At 49.5% G+C, this 21766-nt stretch overlaps 1 protein-coding gene across 3 annotated transcripts in view; it reads right to left on the bottom strand.

Annotated features, from left to right (window-relative positions):
- Window positions 1–21766, bottom strand: part of LOC119462706 (probable caffeoyl-CoA O-methyltransferase 1) — a 59059-nt gene that overhangs the window by 17770 nt on the left and 19523 nt on the right. Inside the window, exon 1 of one of the 3 annotated variants that reach the window (XM_037724002.2) lies at window positions 527–665. The exons of 1 other annotated variant lie outside the window; for it this stretch is intronic. In XM_037724002.2, coding sequence (XP_037579930.1) covers window positions 527–529 — 3 coding nt within the window. In that variant the 5' untranslated portion in view covers window positions 530–665. Of the gene's footprint in view, window positions 1–526; window positions 666–20634; window positions 21124–21766 lie in introns of those variants that run through there. One more of the 3 variants, XM_037724001.2, reaches the window with a different exon arrangement.

The raw sequence follows: 21766 nt of genomic DNA, 5'->3' as shown, positions 1-21766 counted from the left end.
CAGCTCGGGTCTCATAAAGCAAGGAACTTCCCCTGTTATTGTACAGATTTTCCCTCCAATTTTTTTTTTCTTGCCGCACTCGCAAATCTCCCAGCTGCTCGGAGGACAACACCATCTGGTGGTATTCGAGAGACCCAAAGTTTGTGTCATGCGACCGAACTCGTTTGTATCACTGGTGGAAGTGCACCAATGAAGGTTGGAATATATTTGGAGGAATTCGCCCAGACCGTCATTTCCTCGAATGTGCCACTTATATTTTCGCACAACGCGTGCAAAAATAATTGTCACATGAAGGTTTCTATCTATTGGCATGTGGCTGACGGCGCCAGGATTCAATCATGTCACCGTTACGCTCAGCAGCGCAACACCAACGCCTCTGCACCCCCCCCCCCCCCCCCCTCCCCAGGCGCGTTCTTTCTCCCTCAGTTCAGTGTATCCGCAATCACGGAGGGTTCGCAACACTTCCTAAGCTGTATAGCCTCACCCAACTGGTAGAGCTTTTTGCGTAGTTTCCACGACGCCTTACCATTTCGGAACGTTGAACGGAGAACCGTAGTGCTCTGGAGTTCTCGATACAGCGGATGCCAGGACTCACTCCTCCAGCTATCAACGCCCGTTCCTCGCGCACTTCTGTCCCGATTTTTTTTTTTTTTCGCGCCAGCGTGCTCTATGCACTCTTTGTGTATTTATTTCGGTTTCGCTTATTCATCCCTCAACCAAACCACCTGTTCGGTGCCGTTTCCTTTCCGGCGCACGTAAGCCAACCACATGATCTATGTTAAAAACGCGAGGTCAAAAAAACAGGGCTGCTCTCGCTTCTGCAAATAAAACCGGCAAACAGGTGTGCGAACTTTTGCTTCGTGTGTAGTTTTATTCCATTATTTGTTTATCTCAACCGGCGATCAACGACGATATGCGAAGCGATTCGCCGGCTATTCGTGTGCAGCCATTGGGAACAGATTAACGGATGTGCGGAGAAGGTACAACACTGGAAGTTCTCCCGGGAAATGCCCGTGCAACCTAAACTGTCCCTCTTTCCCTGTTCCCTCTAAAGGCCAACTGCAAGACGTCCACGGCATCGCGGGCTGGAGTCCCGACCGCGGCGGCCGCATTTTAATGGGAGCGAAATGCAGGAACGCTCGCGTACTAGTTTTAGGAGCCCGTTAAAGAACACCAGGTGGTCAAAATTAATCCCGAGTCCGCCACTACGGCGTGCCTTATAATCATATCGTGTTTTCTATTTTTTTCTTTAACGTAAAATCGTAACGTAAATTTAAAAGGCCAATTGCAACGCAGTTTCGGACAGCGCAAAAGCCTAGTTCATTGTATTTTATATATATACATATAGAGCAGCATCCATGAGAAATTTGACAATCGAAACAGGAGTGGACGCGCAACGAAAATCTCGCGACAATAGCCGTCTTAAAGCGGTAGCTTTTCTTCGCTTGTTCCTCACTTTCGTGTCGGCACCAACGCAGCGCAGGCCTCGGCAGCGCGCCAGAAGGGGTTTCCATAGGTGGAAGCATCATCATTGGTGCGCTTCCAACAATAATGGAAAAGAGTTCGGACGCGAACCTCGCGTGACGCAAACCACCAGATGGCGTTGCCCGTCGAGCATCGCGGATGAAAATTAGGATCGAGATCAAATAGGTAAAATACTAGACAGCGATAGATATAATTAAAACCTGATTAAATCGGGCAGGTTAGGTGACTATTTGTCCCCGCCCCGTTTCAAAGAGTATTCCAATAAACATCATCGTCATCACGCATATTTACAAATACGGCAAGAAAGAAATCGGGAGGGAAAATCTGTACCATATAACACAAAGGAAAGTGTCACTTGCTATTCGAGGCTCAAGCTGGATACCTGAAGACAAAAGCACGGCGTAGCAAATATTCGCGACAGGGTCAAGCATGTGTCTGCTGCAGCAAAAGTCCGGAAACCACTCGGCACATGGCAATGGATGTCAAGACATTAATCCAGCGAGACTCGTAGGAAACGTCCGCCTTCCAGAAGTTCTGGGATTCAAGGCGGAAGCATTAAGTGGGCGACAGTCGAGATAAGCAAGAGACGTTTAGAGTTTTGGTGCAAAAAAGCAGGGGATATATTGATGTAACCAGAGTCGTTGCAGGCATGAGTAACTATACAATACAATTGATCGAAGTTTTAATAAAAAAAAGAAAAAGATGTAGCAGAGATAGACAAAATGCTAGACTGAGGTAGGTGTAGTAAAACCTGGTTAGATCAAGCAGGCTAGGTGACTGTCGCCGCCCCGTTTTAAAGAGGATTCCAACATGCCAACAAAAATCATCATCATCACCACAGGTGGCGGAGCCCTGCCGGTTGCGCCCGCAGTATCGTAGATGTTCTGCCGCGGCGCAGTCACGCCTCGCATTTCCCTTCGCAAGTCGGTGGCGGCGCGGGCGTTTTCCGTTGCGTCGTGTTTAACCAGGTGGTGTTTACTAAAGCACCAGCGGCGGTGGCGCTCCACACACGGCTCTAACAGGATATCAGGTTATCAGGTTACCAGGCTCTGATAGGGGCGGCTCCAACAAGTCATCTTTTCCTCCACTTTCAGTTCCCTTTTCTTTATTACTTTCCATATTACAATTTCAAGCTCAGCAAATTTTCCCGATGCTTTCCTTGGCTTTATTGACTGCAAGCTTGATCACGATTAACAAAATCGAGCCCCTCGGTTTCCCTTCTTCGCTCGTTTCATATATATATATATATATATATATATATATATTGTGGAGATGGGTTTGCACAAGGCTTACCCTACGAGCGACGGTCAGGAAAGGGCACGACGCTCCTCCACTCCGCAACGCACAAAGGCGCTACGGCAGGGTTCGTCGACTCTCCGACACGGCGCAGAGAAGGCTCCGGAGTCAGATCGCCAAGGTACAGCTCAGTGCTACAGTCACGGCGCTTACGGGCCAAGGCTCGCCGCAAGACCGATCGAGTACGCGCGCCCGCTGCGCTAGGGCTAACCGGGTAGCGGTCCGCCAAGCGCGATAACGAGGAGTCGCGAGAACAAAGGTCTCATGTAACCACCTCGTTGCGAGCCTGAGAGCCTCTGCCGGCGAGGAAGCGCTCAGCGGACGAGAGCTCGGGTGGAGAGGGTGCCCGGGGGCCGCCACGCGGGAGGCCAATCAGGGCGCGTCCCGGTGACGTGTCTCGCGGGGCAAGTCCAATCCCGGGGGGGGAGAAGCACGGTTTGCGCGGGAAAGTAAGTCCGGCGCGCTATCCATGTCCGCCATGTTGCCGTTACGGCGGCGGTTCCCGGGGATCGAGCTAAGCGCCACGCGCGAGCTGGGGGACGAGGCGCGGGAAGGCACCTCGATCCCCACATTCCCCCCTCCTAAAGACCGAGGCCAGCCTCCAAAGTGGCTGACCGAGGCCAAGTGGCAAGGTTGACTCAGCCAAAGAGGGCTAAGCCAACGGGGCAAAGTCCAAGAGGGTGTCGTCGTCTTCCTCAGGACCAGGACAGGGAGAAGGGGCCACAGCAGTCCAAAAAGGTGAAGACGTCGCTTCTCTCGACACAGAGCCAGGGGTTTGCCTTGGCCACCAAAGTTCCGCACACTGGAAGGACCCCCTGCCAGGTAGAAGAGTCGGCAGCCCAGGAAGGACGGGGCAGGGCAGCACCATGGTTCAGCCAGCAACACTCGAGGTCCACCGGACGGGAGCAGCCAGGAACGCGCGAGGCGTGGCTGCCATTTTGGCGCAGCAGCCACCACAGAAGTCACTGGGCTCCCCGAATTGCACGCTAGCAGGAACAGCCGGCCGGGATGACCGGCAGCCAGGTCAGCAGCAGAAGCCGGAGTGACCATCCTCGGCCAGAGGCCAGCGCCTGAGCGGCACAACTTTTGGAAAGTCTTATTAAGGCCACTCGCATGTCCGGCCACCCGCGAGTCGTGGAAATAGCTCAGGGTGGCTTTCCTTAGACTGCGGGGTATCACCACCTTGAAAAACTCCTGAGGAGCCTCTTCAGATGGGATATAGCGCAGGAGAGCTTTATCGGCGTCAAGCAGATACGTATCCAACGTGCCCGCAGCAATACTAGCTGTCCGGGTACGCCCGGCGGCTTTGCCGCCCCACTCCTCTTGGGAGCTCGGCTCTTGGAGCCTGTCAACGATTTCTATTTACAAAACGGGTCGTTCTGCTTAAGCAGATACGGATCCCACGTGCCCGCAACAATACAAGCTGCGTGGCACTCGGCGCCAACAGCAATACAAGCTGTCCGGGTGCGCCCAGCGGCTTTGCCGCCCCGCTCCTCATGGGAGCTCGGCTCTTTGAGCCTGTCAACGATTGCTATTTACAAAATGGATCGCTCTGCTGAGCCTTTAGCAGCTCTTGCCTGCTGAAGACGATACCCGATGAGGTAACGGGATCCACCAGGTAAACGTCCTCTCCCGGGGCTGGCAATCCGAGGATCGCTTCGCCGTCGGGGGTCGCGCCTTTCGAGCCATTGGAGACACAGGCTCCGGTCTCTACTAAGTGGATGAGGTTCGCGCCTTTCGAGCCATTGGAGACTGGGGCTCCGGCTTCTACTTGGTGCGAATGCTCACGGGAGTGGCGGACCAAAGGATCAAACGCCGAAACGGGGGCTCGCGACAAGGCGTCGGCCACCACGTTTGAACTCCCTTTCCGGTAGCGCAGAACAAGGTACCACTGCCATGTCAACGCCCAGCGCGCGAGGCGGCCCGATGGCTCGCACAAGCGCTTAAGCCGGATTGTACGTCTCCACAGCAAACAGCACGTACGCTAACGCCAACTTCCGGAGAGCAAAAAGGACCAACGGACAGGTGGTCCGCTCAATGCACGACCGACCCAATGGGGCCAGTAAACGGCAAAGAGAAGAGCTGGGCTGCCGCTCCGACAGGCGCATGAGGCCTCACATGACCGGCAGACGGATCGACAGCGGAGCGGGGTGACTCACGCACGTCGAAAATGTCGCTCGGATGCGCGTGAGACAAGCGGTAGGCGGAAAACGCGGCGACTTTGTCGGCTGAGCGGGGAGGCTCGCGCTCGACATTGCTTCCCAGCTGCGCTCGGGACAAGGAGAGGCCAGCGAGCAATTTGCACCAACAGCGAGGCAGGGAGGCTCAGCTGCGGCGCACGGGCCACCGAACTGCGCTCGGGACAAAGGAAGGCCAGCGAGCGAGCTCGCGCCTACGGCGTAGCGGGAAGGCTGCACCGCGGCGTATTCGTCCGAGAAAGGTGCTCGGGACAAAGGTGGGCCAGCGAGCGTATGCGTGCGCGCACCTAAGCAGGGTGGCTCCGATGCGGCACATGGCGCCGCGAACGACGCTCGGTACAAAGGGAGGCCGGCGAGCGTATTCGTGCGAGCATCTAAGCGGGGTGGCTCCGATGCGGCACATGGCGCGGCGAACGACGCTCGGGACAAAGGGACGCCGGCGAGCGTATTCGTACCGGCATCTAAGCAGGGTGGCTCCGATGCGGCACATGGCGCGGCGAACGACGCTCGGGACAAAGGGAGGCCGGCGAGCGTATTCGTGCGAGCATCTAAGCGGGGTGGCTCCGATGCGGCACATGGCGCGGCGAACGGCGCTCGGGACAAAGGGACGCCGGCGAGCGTATTCGTACCGGCATCTAAGCAGGGTGGCTCCGATGCGGCACATGGCGCGGCGAACGACGCTCGGGACAAAGGGAGGCCGGCGAGCGTATTCGTGCGAGCATCTAAGCGGGGTGGCTCCGATGCGGCACGTTGGGCGCAACTGAGCTCGGGACAAAGGCCAGCGAGCGGAGACAGCACGCCGGAGGGGCTAGTAGGCACCTGCTCCCCGCGCGTCTCAAACAGTTGATAAAACCCGTAACTGGCGTGGCTATATAGGACTAGCGTACACATCTGAGCTGTCGACATCACCTAGGGCGCTCCAAGGAAGGGATCGCACCCGGTGGCCGAAAGCAGAGGGTCGCGAAGGCGAACCTACCTCGTGCTATCGGTGTCGTTCGCTCCGAAGGACGATAAGTCCGCAGCCAGGGGGTGAGGCAGGAACGAGGGCCGTGAAGGGGCCTGCTCTGATGCCATGCCGAAACCACGTTGGGCGCCAGTTATGTGGAGATGGGTTTGCACAAGGCTTACCCTACGAGCGACGGTCAGGAAAGGGCACGACGCTCCTCCACTCCGCAACGCACAAAGGCGCTACGGCAGGGTTCGTCGACTCTCCGACACGGCGCAGAGAAGGCTCCGGAGTCAGATCGCCAACAAACACGGGTTTATTCACCCAAGGTACAGCTCAGTGCTACAGTCACGGCGCTTACGGGCCAAGGCTCGCCGCAAGACCGATCGAGTACGCGCGCCCGCTGCGCTAGGGCTAACCGGGTAGCGGACCGCCAAGCGCGATAACGAGGAGTCGCGAGAACAAAGGTCTCATGTAACCACCTCGTTTCGAGCCTGTGAGCCTCTCTCGCGGCGAGGAAGCGCTCAGCGGACCAGAGCTCGGGTGGAGAGGGTGCCCGGGGGCCGCCACGCGGGAGGCCAATCAGGGCGCGTCCCGGTGACGTGTCTCGCGGGGCAAGTCCAATCCCGGGGGGGAGAAGCACGGTTTGCGCGGGAAAGTAAGTCCGGCGCGCTATCCATGTCCGCCATGTTGCCGTTACGGCGGCGGTTCCCGGGGATCGAGCTAAGCGCCACGCGCGAGCTGGGGGACGAGGCGCGGGAAGGCACCTCGATCCCCACAATATATATATATATCTGATGTCAAGCTTCCTACGAACTCAACTAGCACTTGTTTATTTTATTCTGCGGTGCCCCCACAATTTGTCTTTTTGTTCTAGTAGTGTTAAATTGTGACGTGCTACGAGCCAACATAAACGTGGGCTAGAGGAGCTGCCAGTGTGAGGGCTACCTGATTAGTTCAGAAGGGAGATGAGGTAGAGGCAGGGTCCAAAGTTTAAGGATGAGGGTTCCGCGAAAAACTGAAATGTTAGCTCAGTTCTAGCCTGCAGAATTTAAAGCCGTACAACTCTACGTTGATTGCATACACTAGTGTACGTAGCACATTTGAAATTCAGGCTGCATTCCTGGCTCTGGAAATATGCCGCTTTTTCTAAGATCATGCGTCCTGTCAACTTATAACCCTGTACTTACGTTTTACTTTCAAATTTCAATCAGAATTTGCCTCCGTGGACGACAATACAAGTGTGCGGCGACCTTGCGTGTGCGGTAGTTCGGAAACAGGCAGATTAACTGCCGCAACGCATTATATGTCAATCAAATCAATCAAGTCATTTTTTTTTCAAAATACACATTGGCAATGGATGCTAGGGCAAAAAAAAAGTGGTTTAAACAACATGTCAAATTACGTGCATGCGTCGTTAACAAAGGAACGTAAAAGCATATTATAAAGGATAACAAAAAAGTTGAATATTTTACAAAGTATTATAGTAATTACACAATAGTGAACATATGTCGGTAAAGCAGACAACGCTGACGAAGCTATCAGTAAAATGCAATAAAATTCAGAACAAAACCATAAGAAAGGATATGTTTTTACAAGGTACTGTCAATACACAATAGTGAAGTTACACAATAATATAAGTAAAGCAAACAAGGATAACAAAAAATGTGGTTGATCCCTCTTATATAGGAATCGGTATAGAACACGAAAGTGAAACGTGTCTTCACAGAACTAGTGTAATGTTTATTGCACATTGATATATAATGTCTATTGGTGTTTTGTGGCTAAAGCGCCCTTGGCGTTGATGCACCCACGCTGACGCCTGGTGGCACGTCTCCTCCATCACGACTACCAACGTCGATGACCATGAGCAACCGTCGTGCATATGGAAGCTGCACTACGCTGCACACGCTAGCACAACGCGAAAGACGAAGCACGTAACTGACACACTAATACAACGTGCAAGACAAAGCACGTAACTGAATCGTCACCGAGTCAAATCAGCGCGTACAGCGCGTCGTAATTGCAGCCTCCGCGATCAACTTCAGAAACATTTTCAGAGCTAATTGCGGAGGCCAGGCTCCGATGTGCTGAGTGCGGTGAACGCCACCTAGGTGGCGTTGGTAGTGCTTCTTGATGCCAGCGTCCCTTCGAATGCTGGCATCGAGGCGTCGTAGCGCTGAGACCACCGAAGCGTTCACTGTCGGTGCGCGTTAGTGTCATAATGCAGTACTTCTCTTTTCTGCTCGTAGGCGGCGGCACCGCCCCGAGCAAGAGCGCGGGTACACGGAGGAGTGTTAGATATATAAGGCGCGTCTGTGTAGCTCTCTGCAAATGCGTTTCTGGCGCAATGGGTTAAACGCTCGGCGATCTATCGTCGCGGACCGAGAGGTCGTGGGTTCGATTTCCAAATTTTGCATATTTGTGGAACTTTTTCTTCTGGTATCTTTCTCTGTATTATGTTCTATGACGTATTTCCGTGACGGAAATACGTCAGTGAAGTCTTGGTGGACCCCGGCATAAAACACTTTCGTGTTAATAACATTCAGATTATACCAAGAATACTAGTAGTTGAAACACAAAGAAAAAATTTTGTCAGAAGAAATGCGTATCAATAAAATGTTATCTTAGTTGGCTTAAAGTGTAATGGTGAATGTCAGTATACTTATTTAATATAAAGGGTAAGTTGTGTTATAACATCTGCAATTTATAATTTGTGCGGAACCTTGGGAGCAACCATGTAGGATCACTCCTAGTGTTAACACGTTTATTGTGAAATTGTAATGATGCGAGTCTTAAGAGATTCCCGAAATGCAGTAGATGAGAGGCGGAAGGAACGTAAAGTGCGTAATTCATACACACATGACAGGAACATATTTTTCTATAGTCGTGATTTATGTTTAATGTCCGTTTATTATTTATACAGCAACAATCTTGTTCGTGCAGGCTACCATGTGCATTCTTTCTCTCCGTGATAGCTTTTCGTGTGAGTGTATAGTCCGTCGAAACTAGCAATTACTGCGTCCGCTTTAAAATGTCGTCGCCCTATACTGAGGCAGGATATTGCAGTTTAATTACCGACTCGCAGACCCGTGCTATAGGCTACAACATCCTGTCGACGGCAGAATGGCTCGTACATGAGCCATATGTGCTAGACCCGGGAATCTCCATGCTCCGGAAACTGTGCTGTAGTGGCGCTTGCTGGAGCGAGGTTAATGGAGCGAGGCCTGTCGGTGACCACGTTGCTAGGTGAATGCAATAATGAGCAAAGCTCTTTATTTCGGAGAGAATGGCTCGTGGCCTAACTAAGTGGCTATAATAAATCGCTGTTGGTAAAAATAAGTGGTGGGTGAATATTTCAGATTTTGAATCAAAATAAGCGAGGCCTCAGTGTTCTATTCGCATTTGATTTAAACATATTCGCTCGTGGCCGAAAACTAGCCATACATAGCGACACGCGCTCATCTGGAAATACTCAGTAAATCATCCATACGTTCTTTAAGCTGCTGGTACTACACTTCTGTTTTTATTTGCTCTATCGTTTAGCGAGCAGATCTGTCCACGCTCGATTTAGGTTGTTTGAATTAATTTCTTCGTCGACGTGGTCCTTGCCGGAAAGACCTAAATTACCCGGCAGCCACTGAAACACTATGTTGTGTCCTTTCGCGATCATGTGTTGGTGCGTTTCTCGTATCTCTGGCATGAGTTGTTCACAGCACCCGCATAGCTGACAAAATACACCATAGGGCTGCTCACAAGCTACGCCGAAATGCAAACACCAAATTAGAAGGATGCATCGTGTCAGATGTCTACGCAGCGATGTATCATGCTTGTTGAGGGGAAGAAAGGTGATGACAGGTGAATAAAAAGAGAAGTTCTACACATATGCACATCTACATTTAAGAATTCTGTATCTCTTGTGAATGCTTGTGTTTGCTTTTATTGCGATAGCAATTATATGGACACTCCAAAGTGGATTTCTGCCGTCGGCGTCGCCGTCGCCGTGAGGTTCCGTATGACGTCAACGGCAACGAAATCATCGCCGCGCTCCGGACGCTGGATGTGCGAGTGAAAGGGCGCGAGGGACGCGCGCTTTCACGTGTAGCGAACGCCCGTCGGAGAGCAAACGCGCGTTCTGCGCCACGCTCCCTAAAGGAATGCAGAATTAAGCGTCTCTTTCCTCCTTTACAATCGCCATATATAGAGAGCAAACGCGACTTTTCCCGTCTCGCGAAAGGCCTTGGGGGGACGGGAGGGAGGGAGGGAGGGGAGGCGACGTTTAGCTGCGGCACCAAATGCGTATTTATATAAAAATTATGTCGCAGTTTCACCCCAAAAGGCGAAGCATCAATTGCGATAGCAACTTAGTAGAGAGCTATACGGAGTAAGGATAGTAGTTTGATCAGGTTATAAACTTGGGCATGCAGCAGGACGAGCAACACGCAGAACTGTTGTCGACGCCGTCGGCGTTTTTCCCGCGCTCGCACCGAACGCGCGCGGCGTTGGTGACATTTGCCAAGGCCTCTGGGAGCGGCTCGGATGTTTTTGACTAGATCAGAACGGGAAACTCGTCGAGCAGCGTGGCAAGTTTTATTGCGATAGTTCAACGAGATTTCTGCCGTCGGCGTCGCCGTCGCCGTGAGGTTCCGTATAGAACCCAAGGGCGATAAAATCATCGCCGCGTGCTGTATGCGCGAGTAAAAGCGCGCGGGGGACCCGCGCTATCACGGAGAGCCAACGCACGGCAGAAAGCAAACGCCATTGTCGCCCAAAATGCTGTGGGGGTATGGGGGGAAGGGAGGCGGGGTGACGCTGTGCTACGGCACCAAATGCTTATCTTGCAACCCAGCGCAAGGAGAACTGGCAACGCAATATCCCACGCGAAAGAAAAAAAAAAGCGGGGAGGCAGCGCGGGAGGGACGGGGGGAGCAGCTTCTACTCTGCCAACAAATACGCTTGCACTGGCTGTGGTGGCCGTCGCCCGCACCGTCTCTTTATCTCCAACACGGCCGGGCTCGACTGGCGCGCGCACTCGCTTCTTAAGAAGCGAGCGAGCGCGCGCGCCAGTCGAGCCCGGCCGTGTCTCCACACGGCTCTGACCTTTATGCGCTGTCCATTCGCCGCTCAGTTTCCGTTGAAACGACAGACCGCACGATTCTTCGCCCGCTGCAGCGACCGCGCCAGCGTTTTCACAGTCGTTGTCTGCGGTCATTCAGTGCAATCTATTCATGTTTGCTTGTGCGCGATGACACCACGCTTGTCAATTCAGTTAGAAAGCGAATGTGTCCAAGTTTCTGCGGCCGATAAAACTACTCTACTATCCCTACTCCGAATTGCTCTCTACCAATTTGCTATCGCAATTGATGCTTCGCCTTTTGGGGCGAAACTGCGACATTTTTTACCACCTTCTCGCTTCGCAACGTTTTTATATAAATACGCATTTGGTGCCGGAGCTAAACGTCGCCTCCCCTCCCTCCCTCCCGTCCCCCCACGGCCTTTCGCGTGACGGGAAAAGTCGCGTTTGCTCTCTACATATGGCGATTATAAAGGAGGAAAGAGACGCTTAATTCTCCATCCCTTAAGGGAGCACGGCGCAGAACACGCGTTTGCTCTCCGACGCACGTTCGCTCCCCGTGAAAGCGCGCGTCCCTCGCCCCCTTTCACTCGCACCAATGCCTCGATCCTTTACTAGTAAAGGCGGCATTGATCGCACATACAGCGTCCGGAGCGCGGCGACGTTTTCATCGCCGTTGATGTCATACGGAACCTCATGGCGACGGCGACGCCGACGGCAGAAATCCGCATGGAGTGTCCATATAATTGCTATCGCAATAAAACGTTGCGAGGCGAGAAGGTGGGTAAGATTTCCGACGCAGCTCGACGAGTGTCCCATACTGATCTCGTCGAAAACCTCCGAGCCGCCCCCAGAGGCACCGGCAACAGTCACCAACGCCACGCGCGTTCGGTGCGAGCGCGGTCAAAACGCCGACGGCGTCGACAACAGTTCTGCGCATTGCTGATGCTGCTGCACGCCCAAGTTTATACAGCTGATAAAACTACTATTCTTACTCCGTGTAGCTCTCTACTAAGTTGCTATCGCAATTGATGCTTCGCCTTTCGGGTGAAACTGCGACAATTTTTTTCATTCTCTCTTCTTATACGCCCCCCCCCCTTCCCACACACACACACTGAGGCCACAGTGCCACCTTTTTCAATATGAGCAATCATTCAATTAATCGATAGATCAATCAATCAATGAACGAATGAACAAAATGAATGCATAGATGTATGAGTGAGTGAATGGATCAAACAAGCAATCAATCAATCACATGTATTTTCTGTTGAATAAATCTCAAGTTGTTCGTATGAATGTTTGAAATATTTTCGGTTTGGCGAAATTCTTGGTTAAGGAAATTATTGATTAACGAAGTCCCATTGACCTCGGTAAATTCATTTATAACTTCACCTAACATGTCTTTATTGTCTTTACGTATAAAGCACTCAATGCTGCCCCTCATCCAGGTGGCAACGTGAACGACCTCTAGCGAAAAGGATGCTCTTGGAGATTTATGTATTTCGCAATAATTTTAAGACTGTTTATCCTTCTTATGTCCCGTGTCTTGCGCTTTTTCTCGTTTTTTTTTTTTCAAATGGTTGCGACGCTGACAAGGAAGGATTTGGAGTGCGCGCTCGCTCTAAAACACACATATGCGCGCGCGCGCTATAAGGCAACTAAACTCAAAAAAGGTTGCCCAAAACTGTGCATAAAAAAACCTAGAATACGCTTCTTTTTCAGATGCAACAGAAATCTGCCAACTGAATGCACGTAGGGTTAAGAAGCAGCAATTATTGGATGCTGCTAGTGTGTAGTACTCGAACAGCAATCAATCAATCAATCAACCAGTGGAACTTTATTTTAAACAACAACAAAAAATCCGTCGAAGATTACGATGCTCCCTAATGCAAAATGAGCGCAGCTGTATACGTGTTTTCATTTCGCGATGAATCGGCTGGCACGAACAATCTGTCTCGTGCGGCACGTTGCAAACGGGGCGAAGTGTCGCACGACTGCCTCGCTAATCGCGAGATCGCGAGAGGCAGCGCGTGGGTGACGCGTGGGCGCGATTTACAGCAGACGCCGCAGACAAACCTCCACTCATGCAGTGCTTTGTTTCCATATATGGTATCGGTGGACGCGCTCGCAGCCTGCCTTTTCGATGGCGTAATCGGTCAACAGACGACGCGCGCTACACTGGCGACATCTTGTCGCCATCGTCGTCGTAGAGCCCGTCTTGCGCAGCACTACGCTTTTATTGCGATAGCCATTATACTGACACTCCAAGCGGATTTCTGCCGTCGGCGTCGCAGCTCCGCTGTGTCTTTAGCCTTGCGCCACTAGTGCAAGCTTATGTCCTTTGAAATCAGGCATAGAGCATACAGCTCAGCACTCGTATTTAAAAGAAAAACCACAGAACAAGCATCAAAGCCACATGATGGATGATAAGGCGTGTGTGAACAATGGGAACACCCTCCGACGCGTTCCGGTAAAGATTAGGTTTGCAGCTTCTTCGAAAGGGGTTGAAGTCATTCAAAACCCTCGTGTGAAGTGCAAGCCGTATACTCAGACAGTACGGCTAGGGTGCCTCACTCAGAGAGTACGGCTGCTTGCGTCACGCGCGCGTTCTACGTACTGGATTCGGCAATCCGCGTCCTCGCGCGTTGCACTTGTTGAGCGAGACGCGAAACAGTCTTTACCCTTGCGGGTCACCAGTTTCTATGCAATGAAAAAAGCTTCTACTTACTGTGTATCATGGTATTCCGGGAAGGCAATCGACCAGAGCATTTATATTTACATTTGGAACAAGTTTACTTGCTCTATTTTCATAACCATACATCGCAATGATAATATGATATTCACATGTGAGATGAAATGGCTAGCTTTGTGTGCGAGTGTGTTCACCGAAGCCTTCGCTGCACAACTATTTGGAAAGAGTAGTACGGTACTTCATACCACATCTCAATGCACGAGCATGGTGATCAAAAGATGTACTCTCGGTCTTTCTTTCTTTCTCCTGGAACTTTAGAGAAAGCCTGCCCCCCATGAGATCTGCCTCTTTCAAACCATTTTTTCTACTACATCCTCCTTTCTAAAGAGTAAGAATGCGTTGTGCCAGCAATTGGCAGACTGCTCCCTCCCTATTTTCCACTCTGTCCATTGTATGTATGTGTTTTCACATAGAATATCCGAATAATAATCTGTGCGTTTTCGACTAGTAATGAAATTAGATGAAATGTTTATTTCTCCCGCAGGTACAGAGTAGCCAGGAAGAGGGGACGCCGGGCAAGAGGCTGCTTGATGCAGCTTGAAGACCGCCCGGCGCCCGTTTATCGCATGACAGTATATTCACTATAAGCGAAAACTCGACCACGCTTCGTATAGGCTCAAATGCTGATGGGTCGAACCGAGCCGGACCGGGCCGGGCCAAGCCAGGCTCTTTCGGGCCCGGGCCGGATACAGGCCAGGTTTGAAATCACTACGTTGGGCTCCAGCGGGCCAACGCATGTCACTTTCGCGCTCGGGCCGAGCCCGTGCTTGAAAAAAATGGTCTGTGTTGTGATCTAGGGAGTTTCCTATCACCCTAAAACAGTGATGCGGGGTATCGGGTAGAAATGACGCTGAAGAACATCATAGCCGGTATTTTGTAGCGAAGCCGTTCCGATGCTAATGCCTTTTCGCGCTTTTCGCGCTTGGTCGGTGGTCAGAGCGACGGTCCGCTCACGTTATCAACGGGATCAGGCGCCCGTGAGTGGTGGATGATAAGACTAGTATAGAATAAGGCATAAGGCATCGCTACAAAATACCGGCCCTGAAATGACGCTGTCGTGGTCTGAAGAGTGCGTAGGCAAGCAAAAGTCGAAACAAGGCACACGCTTTCATAGCTACCCACGTATACAATGAACCTTACGACTATCACCGTCGGTGGAAACATGCAGCGCAAGGGAAACACATGTTCGAGGCACTTGTGCAATGTTCGAGTACTTGCTGATGTACAGGAAAAAAAAGAATGGGGGGAATAGAGGGAGGGGAGGAAGGAGTGTAAGGGAGGCAGCAAAGAAGGTCGGACATGATTAGAGTTCACGATCTATACCAACTTTTCGCCGATACAAGATACATGCTTGTTTTATCACAAAACGTGCAGTACGTCGGGCCAGACATTCGCCTTAGATAATACACTTGCAGGGCCTCACGCGGATCAGGACACAATCGGCTCATTGCGGCAAAGAATGAGTGGATGAATAAAACCTCTATATCTAAAACGGGACATGGCCTCGTTAGAAGTATGGGGGCTGTTGGGCGAGCTAGGGGAGGGTTGGGCGGTTAATGGATGAGGTTGTACTATTGGTACTGAGGTGCTGAACAATCCTAGGACGTCGGTCTCTGTGCGAAATTCCTATAGTGTAGCAGGCGACTTTTCTGTGTTACCAAATAGATTTTGTGGGTCGATCTACCCCTCTTAGCTTGTGGCACCATTCACTCTCTATAATTTTGCTTACTTTGCGGACGTGCACACGCCTATATACGTTGGAATTAACTTTGCGTACCTCATGGTGCGCTAAGTCACAAGCATAATTGTCGTGCCAACGTCGTCATCTGACTGTCCTCATGTTGTCGTCGCACGTTGCCAAAATTATAATAACTTCATCATTTCAGAATCTTCATACAATTGTCAAGCCACCGTCGTCAATGTGCCTTCGGCTGCGCCAGTGCAAGCGTAGAAAACCGCCGAGCGCTCGAGCACCGGCGAGCAGCCCTGTAGTTTAAACCGATGGGTAAAAAATATCCTTTAGACCAAAATTTTATGCAAGAAGAAGCCGGACCTTCTAACCCTCAAGCGATTCGGTCAGCTCGAGATTGGGAGCGAAACGTCTTTATGGCGGCTCAATAATAGTTCTTGAATGTTGCCAAGTTCAATATTTGGCTATTTTCGATTAGAATGTAGTGCATACTTACCGATGAAAATTTACCTGTGCTCAAACAGGTACTGTCAATATCTGTGACGTCATGGCGATCTGGTGCTGAAAGTTATAGGTGGCGTCGCCACTGCAGTCTTTCATTTTTGCGCCTTTCTGGCTTTCTGGCTTTCGCAGTAAGAGTGGCGTTTCTGGTTTTACTAATGCACCTCAGAATATCATAGCGATTAGCATCCTTAATTTGTATAATTCAATCATTTTGAGCTTATCGATCTATCTCTATCTAGCATCTTACGCAGACCCAGAGGCCCAAGTTGTCTGATCGCTTGGGCCACTATAGGTAGGTGTTCGTGCTCGCCATGCCTCTGTGGTCATTGCATCGGCGTCATTCCAACTTTGTCATGCGATCGACTGTCACGATGCCACGGCCATCGCGCGGTCTTCGTCATACATGCGCTGCCACATCTCCGTCGTCTTTGTCATTCCATCTGCGCTACGCCATCGTCGCAATCCAGGCTTCCTGATACAGTCGTCGTCACCCCATTAGCACCATGCACTCACTGTCATCCCGTTGTCCTCGTATCGTCATACAGTCATCATGGATTCGTTGTCATGCCGTCCAAAAATGCGTAATTTGCAAAGATAGGACATTTAACTGTCATGTACTGAAGGCCCTCGCCATGGTGCTGGTGAAGGTCAAAGGCAAGCCGCGCTTGCTCACCCGCTTCGCTATAGCTGCCACTGATTTGTTTACGTCCTACCGCTGCAAGGCTAGATGAAGTGCTGCTAGGCAAACACCCCGATTGCATATGGTGGGTGTGTTTCAAGACGGCGGTCCAACTGAAACTTGGGGGTAGACCAACATAAAATTTGGGGTTGGGCCAACTTGAAATTTGGCAGCGGGCCAACTGAAATTCAGGGGTGGGCCAACTTCAGTTTCAAGGTGGGCCAACTGAAATTTGGGGGTGTTCCCACTTGAAATTTGGGGGCGGGCAAACTTAAATTGGGGGGGGGGGGGGGGGTGGATCAACTGAAATAGGAGGTTATGCTTACGCCATACTTAGGCAACTCCAGTACTCCACTGGAATTGTCAATTCTTTTTGTCTATTTAGGACAACAAAATCGCAAACAGGACGGTCGAGAGTGCGCACAGAAGCAGGCTTTACAAGCGCCGAGGCCCCATTTTACCTGACTCAAAGTGCAGACTTAACCATTTCCAAGTTCATCTTCCCGTGTTCCCCAGATCGGTAACAACCAAGAGGGCATGCATAGGTGAAACATTTTCATGATCTTCCCAAGATGGAGGGAGAACAGGAAAGTGCACCATATCCTCCTAAGACCCCTTGTGCAATACATTGCACGTTGCCTTCAACGTTCATTTTAATTTTCATTTCATTTCATTTATTTACCCTAAGGGCCCAGAATCGGGCATTACATAGGGGGGGGATAACAACAAGAAACTTCAAAAGTTTCTGGGTTATAAGCATGAACAACAAAACGCAAATTAAGAACACAAATGATCACAACATTAAGGAGATACAGTGCATCTAGTAGTGGCATGAAGTAATTGTTATATAATGCAATAATACAAGATAGAGCTACAACACTTTTAGAATAATACAGCAAATGTAGGACAGAGTTCAAAGGTAGTAAGGCGTGCAAGCAGGATAATATGGATGTGTAGAAATGATCAGCTGGTATGCCAGGTTTTCTCATTAAGGTAGGTTAGTAAAGCCGATTGAAAAAAAGATGATTCCTTAATGTTGGCGCTGGATTGCGGAAGGGCGTTCCAGTCATTTATTGATAAAACTAGAGGTGAGTGTAAATGTTTCTTAGTCCGAGAAAATGGTGGGTAGACCTTGAGGTCGTGGTCAATACGCGCGGAGATGTGGGCTGCTGGATGAATGAATTTGCGTGAAAAGGCACTGTCACTGTGATAAAAACTATGAAAAAATGATAATCTCGAATACTTTCTCTGTATCACGAGCGGTAAAATGCCAAGTGTTCTTTTTATGGATGACACACTGTGATAACTAGAATACGAGGACGAGATGAATCTAGCGGATTTACTTTGAATGGATTCCAGCATGTCGGTAAGGTAAGCTTGATGGAGATGCCATATGTTGGACGCGTACTCTAATGATGGTTTAATTAGCGAATTAAATGCCTGAAGTTTAGTGCCTGAATTAGCAAGGCGTAGGCGACGTTTTATAACGCCAAGCTTTCTAAATGCTTTGCTAGTGATTAATTCTACATGATCATTCCATTTTAGATTGTAATTGAACAGGACTCCTAAGTATTTAATCGATGAAATTGATTCTACTGCAGAATTTTTAATTAGGTATTCGTTAGGCAATAAATTGAGACTGGGACCAAATTTAACGTGTTTAGTTTTCTCAATGTTTATTTTCATCTGCCATTTACTGCACCATTCTGAAAGAGTCGTTAAGTCAGATTGCAGGGTCAATGTGTCATTCTGGTTTGTTATTTCTTTATATATTACGCAGCCGTCTGCAAAAAGATGTATGGAACACTGCATGTTGGTCGCTATATCATTTATGTAGATTAAAAATAATAACGGTCCCAAAACTGATCCTTGTGGGACTCCCGACTTGACATGCGTGTGGTTAGATACATACTCATCGATTTTAACACTCTGAAGTCTGTTACTAAGAAAACGCTTAATCCACATAAAGGTTTTGTCATCTAGCTGTAGGCTACGTAGTTTTGTGAGTAGACGTTGGTGAGGGACGCGATCGAATGCTTTAGAGAAGTCAATAAAAATTGCATCGATGAAAAATGAACTATTGATGGAGTTGTGTAAATCGGTTACTAGCTCAAACAACTGGGTGTTACAGGATCTGTTTTTTTGAAAGCCGTGTTGGTTTTCAAAAAGTAATTTATTAGATTCAATGTGAGACATTATGTGACTGTAAATGATATGTTCAAGAAGTTTGCAGCAAATAGACGTAAGAGAAATAGGACGGTAATTGTTAGCTAAGTGCTTGTCTCCAGATTTAAAGCAAGGAATGACATGCGCAATCTTCCACTCATCAGGAAGACACCAAGTGTCCAGTGACTGCTGGAATATTAGTGATAAAATGTACGATGAGTTATCTGATGTTAGCTTCAAAAGTTTTGCAGTGATACCATCCGGTCCAGGGCACGTTTTGCATGGTAGCCTCTCTATTGCACGTGCAACGTCTGTTTCTGTTATCGAGATAGTTGCAAACTCGTGCGAAATTGCTTGCACTTGAAGCATCGTAGTTTGTAGCGGCAGTTCTTCTGAGAAAACTGAAGCAAAATGCTGATTAAAATTTTCGGCAGATTCTTCTGTCCGACAGCAGGTCACCATTTTCACATTTGAGTTGTACCCTGGATTGCTTTTCTTTCGGGTTTACTACTCGCCAAAATACTACTCGCCTAATTCCTTCTTTTTTTTCGAAAATTTACTCAGAAGCGATTACGCAATATATTCATTCTAGGTATGAAGTACGGTGGATGTGTAACTGTAAACAAAGTGGTTTACTCGTATTCTTGTCATCCGCTTTCGAGAAATTTGACACTAAATTGATCTAGACATCTGTGTCGTCCCAGACCGCCGAAAGCAGCCTTGAGCTGTGTTTCGACTGAGATCGCGTGAAAATACCCGATGCGACAGCAACATGACAATGTACTACACGTAGTTCCATCTTCATATCTGCGTTTAAGCAATGAAATGCAGTTTTTACCCTAGAAAACATGAGGAGATGACGTAGACACCACCTACATGGATACGAAGCTTTTGGCATCTAACAGTGGTATTTAAAATTTAAAAATTGCTTTTCAAGTTCATAACATAACAGTAGACAATAAAACCACCTTGAAGAGCGATTGTGTCCCATAGTTGGATTGGGGTCTCGGAAGGATATACGCGCGCAGGGGATAAGGGATAAAGAGAATGAAGAGAGAACATTGAGGGTTCATCCCGCATGTTTCAGAACACTTTGTATGCTAATTCGCAGGTGCGCTTTGTAACTGTAAAGCCACGTTCTCACACTTGCTGACTCTAGGAACTGCACATATCGCTTAATTTTGACGCTTGCGAAGCATTTGGTTCGAGTAGGAACATGTCCTAGGTTCTTTACATCAGGATTAGCATCAAACTATCTAAGCGCAACCCACAGTTATGTTTGGAAATATCTCAACCGATTAGAAAAGGCCAACACGAGGCGTATAATCTGCCACTAAACCAACCATCACTGAAATCAGAAAAGAAGTCGCAGTTTCGCCCATAACACGAAGCATCGATTGCGATAGTAATTTATTAGATAGCTATACGAAGTAAGGATAGTAGTTATATCGGCGTATAAGCTCAGAAACATTCGCTTACTAACAAAATTAGCAAGCATGGTGTCGCGCACGCACAGACGAACATAAGCACATCTCACTCGATGAGTGCGGACACTTGCTGTCTAAACGCTGCCGTGAGGAAGAGCGGCAGCAGCAGCAAGTGAACTGACCTTCGTGCTGCCTCTCGCTTCAACACGAACTAAGCGGCGAGAACACAGCCCCCTCGAAGCTATCAGCCCTTGACCCACCTGGACTTTGTACTCTTCGTAGATCGCCTTCAAGATAGGGCGCGTGCCGCCCCGCTCAGCCGCTCCATTTGCAGCCACCGCCACAGTAGAATGCCCCACCCCTCTTGCTGCCTTGCTCGAGGTGGAAGTCGGCATGCTTCCACTCCATTTTCCGCCCTGGCACGCGCGAGCTTAAGCAACCATTATCTGCTCACCCTTACACGCTTTCACTTGAACCTAAAGCATACGGCGCGCGGCCACGCTGCTATCGCACTTGGACTTTATGCAGAACATCACGGCGACGGCTGAAATGCGCCTGGACTGCCCATATAATTATTATCGCAATAAAAATAAAGCCACGAAGAAACAAGTTGGAAACCAACGCGGATTTGCATGGTGAATGATGTGTCTATTCTTTCCAGGGATAGTTCACAACGCTAATGTAATATTTTATTGAAAGCGTTCAGCTATGTGTCTGTTGACTTCAGACTCTGTAACACTGGTGCATGTTCCATCATCTCTTTCGGGCAAACGTGAGCCCGTCAGCGATGGGCAGCAGGCAGACGTCAATCCGCTGGTCATCATGCAGTTTTTTGTTGAAGGGCCGCAGTGCCATTATTTGCGATGAATTGTCGTCGGTGTCGTAGACCATGCCGCGCCACAGCACCTGTCAAAATGCAGATGGCCACTGGTCATACACACCTACTTTTTGCAGGCACCAGCTAAAAGAAAGATTGCGCAGAAACCATCAGCGATGATTGTCAATGTATGCAAATAGTTGGAACGATCTGAGCGAGTGAGCGAGCGAGCGAGCGAGAAGGCAAGAGAAACAGAGGGATACAGAGCGAGAGAGAGAAAACGAACGTTTTCAGTGTAGAGTCCCACCATCGACCAACCACCAAAGCGGCCGAAAGAGCCAAAGAAATGTATTCCCTTTAATAGATCCCAAAGAACATGCGCATTTGACAGTTCTAGTTTGTCCTTAAACTTCTTACCGGGTTACCGGAGCCATGGACTGCATTAGCAAAAGTTGGTAGTGGCATCTTGTGACACTTTGTTCAACTACAATGCGTTCAAAACATTTTTTGTGTTGCGTGACTGTCCTTTACCCTTGTCGAAGGGAAATCATAAAAGAACTTGGCCGTTTTGCTATTCGCTAACGTGGCCGTTTTGCTATTCCAGAAGCGTAATTTACTATAATGCGTACAGCTTGACCTAATTATTATCGGTGTACCATCGGCGTACCTTTCATGAATAGTTTACCTCGTCGTGGCCCCTCTATTCTTGTCGGACAATCCGGCTTGATTCTC

This window comes from Dermacentor silvarum, chromosome 8, assembly GCF_013339745.2.
Source record: "Dermacentor silvarum isolate Dsil-2018 chromosome 8, BIME_Dsil_1.4, whole genome shotgun sequence".
Taxonomy (NCBI): Eukaryota; Metazoa; Arthropoda; class Arachnida; order Ixodida; family Ixodidae; genus Dermacentor; species Dermacentor silvarum.
The sequence above is the reverse complement of the archived record's forward strand: the minus strand, read 5'-3'. Positions and strand labels throughout refer to the sequence as shown.